Here is a 13582-nt window from a genome sequence, read left to right on the forward strand (position 1 = left end):
ATCATTATCACGTGGATGACATAAAAACCACACACACACACACACACGCCTTCCACCTCTTCATTCAACTTTGAGTAAATTTGATCTAATTTTATCAAACAGCCAGTAACCAAATCTAACAGTAACACCACTCCCACACTTCATCTTGATCGCTTTGAACAGCATTGTTGGATCAGTCAGTTACTACCAGACGTTTCATTACTCAGGGGCCAATATACTGCATGAGACAGAAGGAAGATACCCAGGGAGCTTCATGTTAGTGAAAACCCCACCTGTGCACTGGGCTATTTATGCTGTTGTTAGCAGTCTTGTTGCTATGAAAAAAGAAAAGGAGGACTTGTGGCACCTTAGAGACTAACAAATTTATTTGAGCATAAGCTTTCGTGAGCTACAGCTCACTTCATCGGATGCATCCGATGAAGTGAGCTGTAGCTCACGAAAGCTTATGCTCAAATAAATTTGTTAGTCTCTAAGGTGCCACAAGTCCTCCTTTTCTTTTTGCAAATACAGACTAACACGGCTGCTACTCTGAAACTTGTTGCTACGAAGTTGTGCTCTGCACCCTAATGGATAAATAGAGCAGCTGTTTATTTCAATGAAGACCAAAGGAATAGATGAAACTAAGAGAGACCCACAGTACTATCTGTTACACATAGCAGAAAATGAAATGTGCAGTAATAGATTATTTATTAGTTCAGAGAAGCAGCTACACTCAGCTGTGGATATACGGCTAGATTGTGTCAAGGGTTTCTGGGGATAAATGGATCTTAAGGCCAGAAGGGACCATTCCAATCATTTCGTCTGACCACCCACAGAACATAGGTCAGAGAATTTCACCTGGTGATTCCTGCATCCAGCCCACAACTTCTGGCTGAGCTAGAGTACGTCTTTTAGAAAGTCATCCAGCTCTTGATTTAAAGACGCCACATGATGGAGAATCCACCATATGCTCTAGGGTGGATAAGTTGCCCCAATGACTGATTATCCCCAGGGTTTAAAACAGGTTCCTTTTACAGGCCCTAATGAAGTAAGAAGCTCTGTGTGGCATAGGAGTCCATCAGCGTAATGGCCCTTGCAGGATTGGGCTCATACTTGGTTAGGCAGCCTGGTGCGGTCATCAGAGCCTTGGAAATGTTTCGGGTAAAATGGTAGGCGATCTTTGGGGCCCCCTCGCCTTACTCACCCTTGGAGCTCTCCAGTCCTCTTTCTGAGCTGCTGTTGTAATCACAAGCACAGTGACTTTAGAATATCCAGCAAAATGAGTACAAAGGAGAAAGGATGAGAGATGCTCACGCACTTTCATAGAATTAAATCTCATTAAGAAAGGGATTTGCAAACTGAAGCAACAAACAAATTCTTCTATCGCAATTGGGCTTTTATTAAAACACTTTATTTAACATTTGAAATGCCAACAAAAGGAGAGAAGGTCAAGGTTTTCCTTGGTTCTTTTGGAAATGGCAAAGCCATCCCACAAATGGGAACACAGGATTTATAGGCTGCATTCAAAAGCCCAGGGAGAGACAAATAAAAATCCTTTGGTCAAGATGAGAAAATATAAAATCAACATCCTGGGAAGTTTAAATCCCAGGATTCCATCTACACATGGCCTGGGGTGCTCTCCAGTGCAGTGCCTGGTTTAACTGGGAGATAATCTTCCACTCTTATGACAATGAAAGAGACCTGCCAACAATGACAGACCAAAATTAACTGCAGCTTTGACCCTTTTGAAACAAAAGCTCAGCTGCACCCTGTACAATCACACTGCTTGATCGGAGAGCGTGCAGTCATTTCACCTCCAGTTCACTAGCTGCCAGGGCAAGGCAGGCTCAGGTCACAAGGGAACTGACTTTTGGCCGTCTTGGATCAAGGCCCTAGTGGCATTTTGCTCACACTGCATCATGGAACCACCAGACCATTTGACACAGGGTTGTCCTTGTTGCTCAGCTGAGACCTCAGGACTAGAATAGCAGGGGGTGCTGCAGATCAGGACAGAGATCCATTCATAAAGCCGGTGGGGGGCTTCATTTTAGGGATGAGATGCATTGGTAGGGGAGCCCCAGACTGGCAGAGCAGGGGAGGGCTGTAGCTCAGGATGGAGGTCTGTTAAGAGAGCTGTGTGAGAACCCAGATTTGACCAGCAGGGGGTGCTGCTGGTCACAGGAGAGGTAAAGCCGTGGGGCGGCCCAGGACTGGAAAGCTGTAGGCCTGCATTGGCATGTACTTGCAGAGCAAGCTTGCTCAGTGCCTGGCTCAGGCTTGAAAGAAGCAAGTGCCTCTGCTTTCGTTAGCCTTATACACAAACCTCCTTGGAAGCCACCCCCAGAACATGGAATCCAGGGAGAGCTGGTCACCGGGCCACTTTCCCAGCAAAGCCAGAGCCTCATTAGTCCTGAAGAGAATGCATTTCGAAGGGGCATCCTCATGCCGGCCCTCTCCCCGATTGGGACCCAACTCCCCCCACCCGAATCTGTGAACGCAGAGAGCCAAATGCAGCCAAGCAGCAATTATTCTGAACAGCAGGTGCCAGGCAGAGTAAACCCTGCTCCTCCGGGCCCTGCTGAGCTCTGACTGCACCTCTCTAATTTTACGAGGTGTTTGGCTACTTAAACGCCTCATGCCCACGTCCTGGAAGTAAACGGTTGAAAGGTGTGTGAGGAGCTAGGAAAACATCTCTCAAATGCCTGGCTTTATTCCCCCTACCCCCGCAGCACGCGGCTGTGGGAGGAGGGGCCCTTCACCGCTCACAAAGGCACTGTTCTAAAGCTGCCAGGCCATAAAGGTTGGCCAGCTCCTTGCCCTGCTGTAAGACGATCACCTCTCTGCATTGCTGGCTGGCTCTGGCCAGCTCCAGCAAGACGCCCTGCAATGCCGTCAGGAGCTCAAAGTCCACCGAGACCGGTGTAGCTTGTCCCAATAACTGCAAGAGGTCGTCTAGCCAATGTGACCGGAGGACCATTTGGGGCAGCCAGGGAAAGAGCGGCACACAGCTGGCAAAGGCCTGCATCCCCAGGAACCACAGCTCACCGAGGTCTGCCCAGGCTGCCTCGTAGGCTGGTGACACAGCCATGGCCAAGCACTGGCTGGCGGGTTCCACCCGGGCAGCATGGGCCTGAGAAAGGAAGCAGATAGCAGCTTTGAAGAAGTCCTTGGCTGGTGGCATCCTCTGGTGAGCTGAAACAAATGGGAAATTAATTAATTCACCGGGCTGGCCTTGGCACGCTCCCAGGAATCAGCTTGCTGCAGGGCTTTCTTCAACAGGTGCAGAATAGGTGATACAGGAGTTCCTTAATCCACGTCTTTCCAGCCCCCCACAAGCGTACCACATGTTCTTGCTCAGTGAGGTTTTGGTTTGTTCACTAAACACACCTTTCCAGTAACAGGGCTCCTGACCCCAAACTAGGCAGGTCACCCCTGCTGTGCAATCTCCCTCGATCCCAGTCCCATCCCATCAACAACAAAAGTGCTCAGCTACGTCGCCAGGATCACTTCTTACCTGGAGAAATGTCAAGGATCCTGGCCATCATCAAGCCCAGCGTGGTAACGTTGGCTGCTAGAACAAGGCGATCTCTCTGGGGCAGCAGAGCAGGGAGAGACTTCAGCAGCGCATCCATCAGGGAGGAAAAGCATCTGTCTTGCCTAGAGAAAGCCAATGTGTGCTGAGCAGAGCCGGAAGCACCCAGAGATGCCAGGCTTAACCCCAAGGCAGGGAAGCAACACTGTCACAGTGGGAAGTCCCAATCCTAGACCCTGGAGTCCTGGGCAAACTGGATGCACATTTTACAGCAAAGCTGAAGTGAGCAAGTGGCTGTAATGAGGACCCCAGAGGGTGGTGACAACTCTAATTCTTTCTCTCGGTGATGTCCCAAATGATCACATTCCTGTTACAGAAGGCAATTTCTCTCCATCCTGGCACCACAAACTGCATCTGGGACCCGAAATGCCATCAGAGCTCTTTCTGCCTCAGCAACACCCTGATCATTCTGTCAATGACACGTAACGAATAACTGACTCTGGCTTGGTCCCAGTGTCTGGTCTACAGGGGTAACACGAAACCACACCTGTTTGTCTCAGCAGAGGTGCCGGACCTGATTCAGACATGCAGGGAGTAGAAACCTGAGTAATGAGGCATCCTTCTAAAAAATCCCTTTGGGACCAGATCTGCACTTTGAAGACTCAACTCCTTGCGCAGAAGGGCTGGATTCAGTTTTCTCTAATGCAGCTCAAAGCACTGGGCAGTGTTGCTCTAGAGCAGCCTAAGGGAAATCCTAGCTCTGCCAACATGCCTCCAGTCTGCCCTGAGAGTGTCTAGGCTGAGAGGGAAGTTCAGTGCCATGGCACATGCAGTTCTAGCCTCTCTTCTGAGCCTGCCAGTGAAGAGCCAATTAGTGACATGCTGGGAACTAGCCTGAAACCCTCCTACCACCTTCTTTATTCTTACTGAAGATCTTAAAACAAGTGCCTTCCTGCAGTTCCGGGTTTGTTACCTGACCAAGTCTGGCGCAGTCACCACAAGGTTAAGGAAAACTCCACAGGTGGTTTGCAAACTGATATCTATGCTGTCTGGAGGAGCAGAGGTCTGGGGGTCAGAGGCCAACAACTCCCACTGGTGCAGAAAATATTGACACAGCAATGCTGGAGCCCCCTCTGAGATAAGGATTTCCCGAGGTTGGTCCTCTGCCGTCAAATGGCACAAACCAGGTAGCAGAAATCTGTAGAGGGGATGGGATGGGAAATATAGTAAAGGAGATGCAGTTAGCTGGTTACAGGCTGACATTTCAATCCGTTAAAAACAATATGAGTGCATGGGAGAATGGAACATAGGAATTGTCAAACTGGATCAACCCACAGGCTATCTAGTCCACTGTCCTGTCTCCAATAGGATGCTTCAGAATAACATGCAAGAAACCTCAGAGCAGGCAGATGTGGGAAATCTGCTCCCAGGAAGGTCTCACCCTAACTCCTAATAGCTAAGATCTGATGCAGGAGGTTCTGTAACCCTTCCAGAACTCTTTGCTGCACTAACTGTTGCAACTTTGGCTAGTCTCATTATCAGCATAATCAATCCCTCCCGGAATCTTACAAAGGGAGTTCCAACAGCCTCTTGAACAGCAAACGAGAAATCCATATATACCGCTGAACAACAGTCAAGCTGTGAAACACAAGGCTAGAAGCCTGGTGTGTGCACTGCACTGCCAGCCAAGAGACCAAGGTTCAATTCCCTGTCCTGGCTCCTAGCAATCACAGACTGGCTGGAAATACTGTTGAGTTTACCGCATTGTGCCAGAACACAGCTGAAGTTCCCCATCCCTGTGTGCTAGGTGAACTCCAAGTGCTAGGATCACACCAGCAGAATTATTCAGCTCAGAAAGAAAAAGGTGCTTTGAGGCTACAGTGGCATGTTCTGTACAAACCCTATGATTGAAAGACTGGGGTTAACAAGAGTGAAAAATACAAAATCTGATCAGCCCCCTATGCTGTGAACACAGGGATACTTGAAATGAATGGCTGGTAAGTTTAGAACAAAAGGAATGCTACTTCCCACTGAATGCAGTCAACCCGGGGAACTCTATGTTGCAGGAGGGGACGAAATCAAATATTGTGGCAGGACTCCTAAAAACATATGAATGATGATCTACTGCAGTTCTGCTAAGACAAGAAGTGCCAGTTCTCACGTTCCAAGACATTGGCTGTTGCCGTGAGGCTCAGGAAGGGATTTCTCCAGCCACCTCATGCAGAGTTGCAAAAGTACGTAGATGTATTATGAGTTTTTTCCTTCCTCTGAGACATCAGCCGTGGGCTGCTATTGGAAGCAGGATACAGACTTGATGGCCCCACAGTCTGATGTGATCTATGTTTCTGTGGCAAGATGTCGGAGTAACTCATGCAACAGCATAATTGTGCCTATCCTGTGCTTGAGATACTCACCTTAGAGCGTCTCTGGGCCACACGGAGCCCCGAGGGCTGCCTGGTCCAGACAGCTCCGTCGCATGCTGGGATGTGCTCCTGGTTTTGTCCCCCTCTTGGAAAAGTGCCTTTGCATAATGAATGAGGAAAGGCAGGAGGTCGCAGATTTCCTGCTTGAGGGAGGAAGTCTCTTCAGCCAGCCAGGCGCTGAGAATTCGAACAGAGGCAAATATGAAAGGATCCTTCAGCTTCTGCTCTCCCACCTGCCCAGGGAACAAACTAGGCATGAGATGACTCAGCAGAGGAGAGCTCTGGGAGCAGAGGCTTTTTTCCTTTTCAGCCTCCCCTATGAGGTGAGGCCAAAGGCAGGAAACCCTGGATGGCCCTTCCCCTCGGTGCTGAGAAGTTCGTAAAGGACAGGAAAACACTGCAGGAAAATCTGGGCTCTACACCTCACTCCAGTGAGGTAAACTGATAAACGCATTTCTGTTGGGACATACTTCCTTTTAGCGTTAAGTCTTGACACTCCCCCGAAAGCTAGTGAACTGGGCCACCTTGCCCTTCAGCTACACAGGGAATGAAAATTACCCTAGTCCTAGGTCCAGGACTTGCTGTATTCAGTCCTGGACCAGAGCTGAGTCAGCACGGCTAGACCAATGGACCAGGGACAGGTTTACAACCTCCTGGGGTTTCTGATGCTAGAAAGCATTGATTCCTGATTCTGGCTGGTCTCTAGATAGCAGCTGCCAAATATCTTTTTTCTTTGCAGGGAAGACGGTGTCACCAACATGAGGATAATCACAGTGTTTTATGATTCTGAATGTCTCGTGATCAGTCAGATCTGAAAACGCTTTGAGAAGACCAGTACAGATGTTTTTGGAATCAGCGAGAACTGTTCCAAGTGTCTGGTGATGGGAACAGGGAGCAGAAAGGAGCACTTGGGGAGGGGAGAGTGTCAGTCTGGGGCTATAGCTTTTAAACGACATGGAAGAAAACAAAAACAAAGAGGCCAAAGAAAACTCTCCCTGATTTCTATGGACGCAGGCATAGGCCTGTGTGCATTTGGGATCTCCCAAAACCCAGCAACAGTGAGATCTCCCAGTGACTGTCCGCACAAGGCAGGCATCACACCAGGGAGGGGGGCTATTTCCAGTGATAGCTTTACCTGTCTCAGGTAGTGTATTACAGCCCCAAACGCCTCCTCCATGATCCTCACGAGTTGCATTTTCTGCACCTCCTTCAGCAGTGGTTTCTCTTCTTTCATGCACTCCAGGATCCCCAGCTCAATAAGGGTGTAACAGCCTGTTACTACCTCCTGCTTCTCATCCACATCTGCTGGGTCCAGCTCCTCCAGGGACAGACGGACCTCCACACAAGCCAGGTTCACCAGCAGGGCCAGGAACTTGCTCCCGGCCCTCTCCGTTGGGATCCACTCTGAGCCACAGGCCTGCGTGAGGCAGGCAGCAAGCTTCAGTGCAGGGTCACGCTGGGACTGGCTCAGTTTGCTGCTCAGGATGCTGACCAGGCCTCTGTAAAGGTTGCAGAGGCACTCAGAACCCTGTTGGTCCCGGGTGAGCAGCAGCGATGGAGATACAAAGTGAGGCAGAACATCACACAGCTGGAATTTGGTCATGTCTTCAGCCTGGTGGAATTCCTCACTGAGCCTGCACAGCACAGCCCTGAGGTCAGGGGTGGCTCTCTGCCAGCACTTAGTCTCTGCTGTGGCTAGAAGCCCCATGAGCAGCTCAAGGGCGCGGTCACAGCCGTAACTGCGATTCACATAGGCCTGGCACAGAGCTGACACGGTTCCCTGGGACACTAACTCTTTGGGGCCCCTGGGAGTGCCCATGACTGCGCCCAGACACTGGTAAACATCATCGATCATGGAGCTGGTGGACATATCGTCTGGATCAGATGGAGAAGCCAGGATGTTGTTGAAGGTCGGGATTTTGTTAAGGATCTGGGAATGGCTGGCTAACTCCGGATCAGTGCAGAAACATGCCAGGAGGGTGAGGCCAAGTGCTCGGAACATGTGCTCTGGACAGCCAGTTGGGGGATCCCTGGAAGCAAGAAGCCGGTTTGGGAACGTGAATCCAACTGCATCAAAGATCCGACGACGGGTTCTGGAGTCAACGTCTCCCGCTCTGACCGCTTTGGTCACCTGCCAGACAAACCAGGGATCAGTGAGGAGCACAAACAGATGGGCAGAGGCCTTGCTAAAGGCTCTTTACAGGGCTGAGTAGTTCCAAAAGAGGCCAGAGGAACTCATTCATTTATACAACGAAGTGGACCCCCAGCCATCCAGCGGCCCCCAGATCTGCATAGCAGCCTGGGCAGCTGGACAAAAGGTACAGCTGTGAACCTCAGAATGCTCTGCTAACACCAGTTAACTCTCACAATAACCCCATGGAGTTGTGTTTTACTCCCATTTTACAAACAGGAAGGCCTAGGCATAGAGATTTGGAGGAAGTTGCCCAAAGTCTCATCGCATGTCAGTGGCAGAACTGGAAATAGAACCCAGGAATCCGTACTTCCAGTTCCCTGCACTAACAATTCTCCCTGCAGGGACATCTAACCGATGGAGGCTGTTCCTATGTTTGTTTCTGAAGTGGTTGCACTCTATTGTGCCAGCCAGAAACGCATTCTTACCAAGAGCAGGGCTGCAAACTGCTCACTGTCATGTTTTGCATCTCTGAGCACACTCAGGCACCGCTCCAGCGTTGCATTCCTTGTGCTTTCACTGGCCTCGGGAGTAGCGCCTGAATGGGAAGTCATGATGCTAAGTCCACCTGTGAACACAGAAAGACAGCGTTTACTAAACCAGCAAGCACTGGGATGCGGTGGGGCTGCCAGTTCCAATGGAGAAATCAGGTATGATGGAGAGATGCTCTAACTGAGAAGAAGAATCAGAAGGGAACGTGACAGAGATGTTTAAGATCACTGAGAACTAATCAGAGCCCCGTCATTACTCTGCCCCGTTATCAGAGAACAAGGATTAAATTAATCACAAGAAAATCTAAAAGAAAAGAAAAAGTTCCTGTCCATGTGCTCAGCCTGAAGAATTCCCCACTGCAGATGGTCAGCATCCCAAATACAGTAGCTGGATTTTAAAAGGAGCTGGATTATTTTATGGCTCATAATAAAATCTGTAGTAATGTAAGCTACCATAAGGGTAATCAAACATCAGGCTTCAGGGCATAAACTGATGAATGTAGGAATCAGGAAGGAATCTGCAGCATGGTAAAATTGGCCAGGTGTTATGGTTGTTGCTTTGTGCATTTATATTTGAAGTATCAAATATTGATTACTGCCGGATCAATGGACTGATTTGGACTACATGGCCTATTCTTATTTAAATTAAGAGAGAAGAAATTATTAAAAACCATTTCAAACTAAGGGATGCCAACTTTTGCTCATTTAGAGCCACATTTATTTCTAGCTTAAACTGTAGGGTAGCGCTTTTCTCAAATGCATATTCCACACAGGCTGCTGGCAGCTCTCTTTTGTTTGGATAATTACATAGCAGAAAACTTCCTTAATTATAACTCCGTATTCATGTGGCAGGGCTCAAGAATCTGTTATCAGCATTTCCATTACAAACCACAGTTTCAGAGAAGTTTATTACTCCGCTATAAACATTTGTTCCAGGATAAAACATGGTACGGTACGTCCAAACCCATACATAAAAAAAGTTTTTAAACCAAATTTGGTTTAAAGTGTTGAGGCTATTTTAAAATTACAGAAGCACTAGATAAATAGAAAACAAGAGTGTGGACATTTTGTATGCGTGCTTCTACTGCTCAACAACAAACTTTGTTTTTTCACAAGGATATTTTGCAGAATTGGATTCTTTTGGGCATTTCACATCAAACAGCCACAATATTTGGGGGATGAAATCTGTGACTGTACCCTTAGTCACTCTGCATAAAGCTTTTTGAATAGCCATTTGGTATTATAGTGCCACAATATGTAAATACAGCACATACTAACATGAACGTGTATTTACATATTACATCCTGAGTCATAAATCTGCCTATTAGGCTAAATGAAACAGTCCTGAAACTACCTATTACAGGAAGCCCGACTAAATTAAAATGTGTGGATGGGGAGAGTGCTAGTTTTAGCAGTTACATTTCCAGAGCTCCTTTTCTTTTGGAACAATGCACATCACTTTATAATCTATTATATAGACAAGGATCACTTCATACACCACAGGGAAGGTAGGCAGCCAGCGTTTCACAGCACACAGCAATGCTACAGACCTGTTTCCTAGTAGTAGTAGGAGAATCCAAACCAAGGGGGTCAGATTGTGAGAGGTCATAAAACAATTGCCTGTGTTGAAATTAGACCAGCTCTAAGAATCTTAATAAGCACAAGCGGCCAGGGCCTCTGTTTCATGTCCTCCCAGAACGGTGGCACTCCCAGCAGCATAGAGTCCCTAGCCCCATCCAGCACGGACTCAGAGGGGAAGGCAGTGCCTAATGACACACCAACCCCACATCCTGGAGCCCCGGGATCTGCTGCACCCTGCAAGTCTGGGCATCACAACCCACGGCTTTATGCGTCGCCACACGGCAGCGTTTCCCAGGGCCCTGTTAATGGGCTTCTGGAAGTCAGTCGCCATGTTAAGACTGGGACACAACCCCTCCCAAAAAACTTTAGGGGTGGGTATAAACAGTGACCAAGCTTGACTGTCTGGTGAGATGGGCTCCTGTCCCTGGGGGTATCCTGCCTGTCCTCCCCCCCGAAAACATCCCCCCACCCAGACGTGGCCTTCAACTCGCTACATACCATACCCCCCCATAGGCCCCAACCAGCCTCTCCCCGCCCCCCAGCCATTGCCCCCCATGGAAGCCTGGTCAGGTAGCCCCCCCCCGGCCACTGCCCCCCAAGGAAGCCTGGTCGGGAAGCCCCCCCCGGCCATTGCCCCCCATGGAAGCCTGGTCGGGCAGCGCCCCCCCGGCCATTGCCCCCCATGGAAGCCTGGTCGGGAAGCCCCCCCTCGGAAGCCTGGTCGGGCAGCGCCCCCCCGGCCATTGCCCCCCATGGATGCCTGGTCGGGAAGCCCCCCCATGGAAGCCTGGTCGGGAAGCCCCCCCCCGGCCATTGCCCCCCATAGAAGCCTGGTCGGGAAGCCCCCCCCCCGGCCATTGCCCCCCTCGGAAGCCTGGTCGGGCAGCGCCCCCCCGGCCATTGCCCCCCTCGGAAGCCTGGTCGGGCAGCGCCCCCCCCCCGGCCATTGCCCCCCATGGAAGCCTGGTCGGCCAGCCCCCCCGCCCCCCGGCCATTGCCCCCCATGGAAGCCTGGTCGGCCAGCCCCCCCCGCCCCCCGGCCATTGCCCCCCATGGAAGCCTGGTCGGCCAGCCCCCCCCTCCCCCCGGCCATTGCCCCCCATGGAAGCCTGGTCGGCCAGCCCCTCCCCCCGGCCATTGCCCCCCATGGAAGCCTGGTCGGCCAGCCCCTCCCCCCGGCCATTGCCCCCCATGGAAGCCTGGTCGGGAAGCCCCGGGGATCTGGTCTCAGAGGAGGCTGACACAGAGGCTCCCTCCACCCCCGCAAAGTTCCCCTCATTCACAGCTACGAGAGCCTGAACATGCTGCCCTCACCTCAACCGCCTGCCCCAAGGTCCTCACCTCACCCCCTTCAGCCTCTCCTCCCAGCCAGTCAGCGAGCCCCACGCTCCCGCTCCAGCCAATCACGTGCTGGATTGTTAGGCGGCGGGTGATGCCGCCGCCGCCATGCCGGATATGGGTAAAATCCGGCGGCAGGACTTCCCTGCCGCTCTTCGCAAGCAAGACGATCGCGCGAGGCCCTTCCCTACCCGGGCGGCTCCTGCGGGGCAGACGCGGCCAGGCCCCGCGAGATACACAGAACCCACCGCTCTCCGGCGTAGCCGCGTCTGTTTCCGCTTCCGGGTCCCGGGGGGGTTGTGTTTCCGGGTCAGAGGTAAACGGGTGCCGCCCCCCTCCCCCGCCTGCTGCTGAGTGAAGCCGAGAGAAGGAGCCTCCGAGCCCGCGCACGCCCAGGGCCGGCTCCTCGGGGATCTTCCCTCACTGCGGGGGCAGCCCCAGCCCCGGACCCCCCCCAATGGACGCGGGGGAGGAGGCTGCGCGCCCCCCCGGCGAGAGGCGCTGGAGGCCTGAGCCCCCCCTGCCCTGCGGGGAGCGGCGCGGGTGAGGTCGCGGCGGGGGCGCTCTCGGAGTCCCCCGCGACGCCCCAGGGGGAGCGCAGCCCCCGGAGCTCCCCGGTCATGTGCCCGTGGTAGGTACCTGCTCGCTAGGAGAGCCGCGTGCTCGGCGCTGCGCAGAGCCAGTGGCCGGGAGTTCCGCAGGCAGCGGCTGCTGGGCTCCCTTCGCTCCGGCACCGCGGCGCCCCCCGGCCGGCACGGGTGGGCTGGGGGCCGTTCCAGTTGGAGCGTGACCGGGGCAGAAACCCTGCTTGGCTCGGGCGCCTCTTGTAATCGGCGGCAGAGCCTTGCCTCAGGAGCCCGAGCCGGGCCTGGGCTGCTTGTGGTGCTAGCCACGGGTATTTGTAGCCAGTCGGAACGCTGACTTTTTTTTTTTTTTTTATTTATTTAAAAAAAAAATCCGTGTTCTTCAAAATAAAACGGTCACAGGGATGTGCCTGAGATGAACTCTTTCCAGGGAAAAGGAATAGTGTCACTGTCAACGGATCAGCTCCCCGTGACTCTCATTTGACTCCCCGTTTTTTCCCCAGGAAATTACTTTCTCCTGTACAAAGCCAAACTGGCTTTTGCCCTGCTAAGAATAAGGTATGCTATCTAGAGCTGCATGCAGGGGAGAGGGGAAAAGAGCAAACATTTGTTTCTCTTCTCAGTTTGGAGTGGGGCAGGGAAGCACAGCAAGTGAGATAATTTCAGGCTGATTTGGAGGAATGTGCTATTTTATTCAATGTGTGTGTTACTTTATTTTGTACAGCAACTTTAGGATGTGTTGTTCCTAAATTGTATACAATTGCATAATAGAAGGAAAAAAGAAATCAAGAGACATAGTAATGGGATTAAAAATTTTGTCAGATGAAAGTAGACACTGTAGGTATTTTCATTATTAAACTCGGTGTCTGTGTATACCAGTGTGGCTGCCTAGACAAAGCTCACTTTGTAATGTTTTGTAAAGGGTTTTGTTTTATTTTATGCTCCTCTTTCATCTGTTAAGGATAAGTTGCAGTTACAAACTCTCCCTGAAACATAAAATTTTAAATACATATGCAAGGCAAAATATACGATTACAAGCAAAATATATACTTTAAAAGGTCATCTACTCAGTAGGTTTACTAGGTTGTCTGAGTTGTAAGTTTAAAAAAAAAAAAAGTCCTGATTACTCAAACTGAACGTCTCATTTCACAGCTGTTAAGATGCTGATCAAACACAATTTATCTCTGTGTACACGAACAGACTTCTACGTAGCTGGCAGACCAGATTATCTTACATCTTCATTGATCTAAAGACGTTTTAAGTAAACATTGTCTTGTGATCCATGCAGAAAGCTCCAGCAGCAGAAATAGAATTTTTGTTTTTTGGGTGTGCTTGTAACACGCAGGACAGAAGTGTTGCAAACTTTCTTAGCTTCCTATTGGTTAAATCCTCCCCTCCAACTCCTTTTCCCATTTATTACCTTGTGAAATTTTCTTGTTGTCATAAACTATGTTGGCATCAAC

At 50.8% G+C, this 13582-nt stretch overlaps 2 protein-coding genes across 6 annotated transcripts in view; one reads left to right on the forward strand and one right to left on the reverse strand.

The window, feature by feature from the left end:
- Nucleotides 1-1357: 1357 nt before the first annotated feature.
- On the reverse strand, nt 1358-11864 carry NCDN (neurochondrin). 5 transcript variants are annotated; one of them, XM_038377275.2, is made up of 7 exons: nt 11784-11864; nt 8554-8693; nt 7070-8065; nt 5926-6167; nt 4485-4709; nt 3494-3636; nt 1358-3171 (listed from the first exon to the last, which is right to left on the reverse strand). In XM_038377275.2, exons 2-7 carry the CDS (start codon nt 8677-8679, stop codon nt 2735-2737), a joined length of 2169 nt encoding a protein of 722 aa, XP_038233203.1. In that variant the 5' UTR covers nt 8680-8693; nt 11784-11864; the 3' UTR covers nt 1358-2734. The 5 variants fall into 5 exon arrangements, with proteins under 5 accessions (XP_038233203.1, XP_038233199.1, XP_038233201.1 ...); XM_038377271.2 differs by having other exon boundaries at nt 11539-11838; XM_038377273.2 differs by having other exon boundaries at nt 11727-11814.
- Nucleotides 11865-12026: 162 nt separating this feature from the next.
- The window catches only part of KIAA0319L (KIAA0319 like), a 51274-nt gene continuing 49718 nt past the window's right edge, over nt 12027-13582 (forward strand). Inside the window, exon 1 of the mRNA XM_038377264.2 lies at nt 12027-12166. The gene's annotated coding sequence lies outside the window, so the exon portion shown is untranslated. The remainder of the gene's footprint in view (nt 12167-13582) is intronic.

Source organism: Dermochelys coriacea, chromosome 19 (assembly GCF_009764565.3).
Source record: "Dermochelys coriacea isolate rDerCor1 chromosome 19, rDerCor1.pri.v4, whole genome shotgun sequence".
Taxonomy (NCBI): domain Eukaryota; kingdom Metazoa; phylum Chordata; order Testudines; family Dermochelyidae; genus Dermochelys; species Dermochelys coriacea.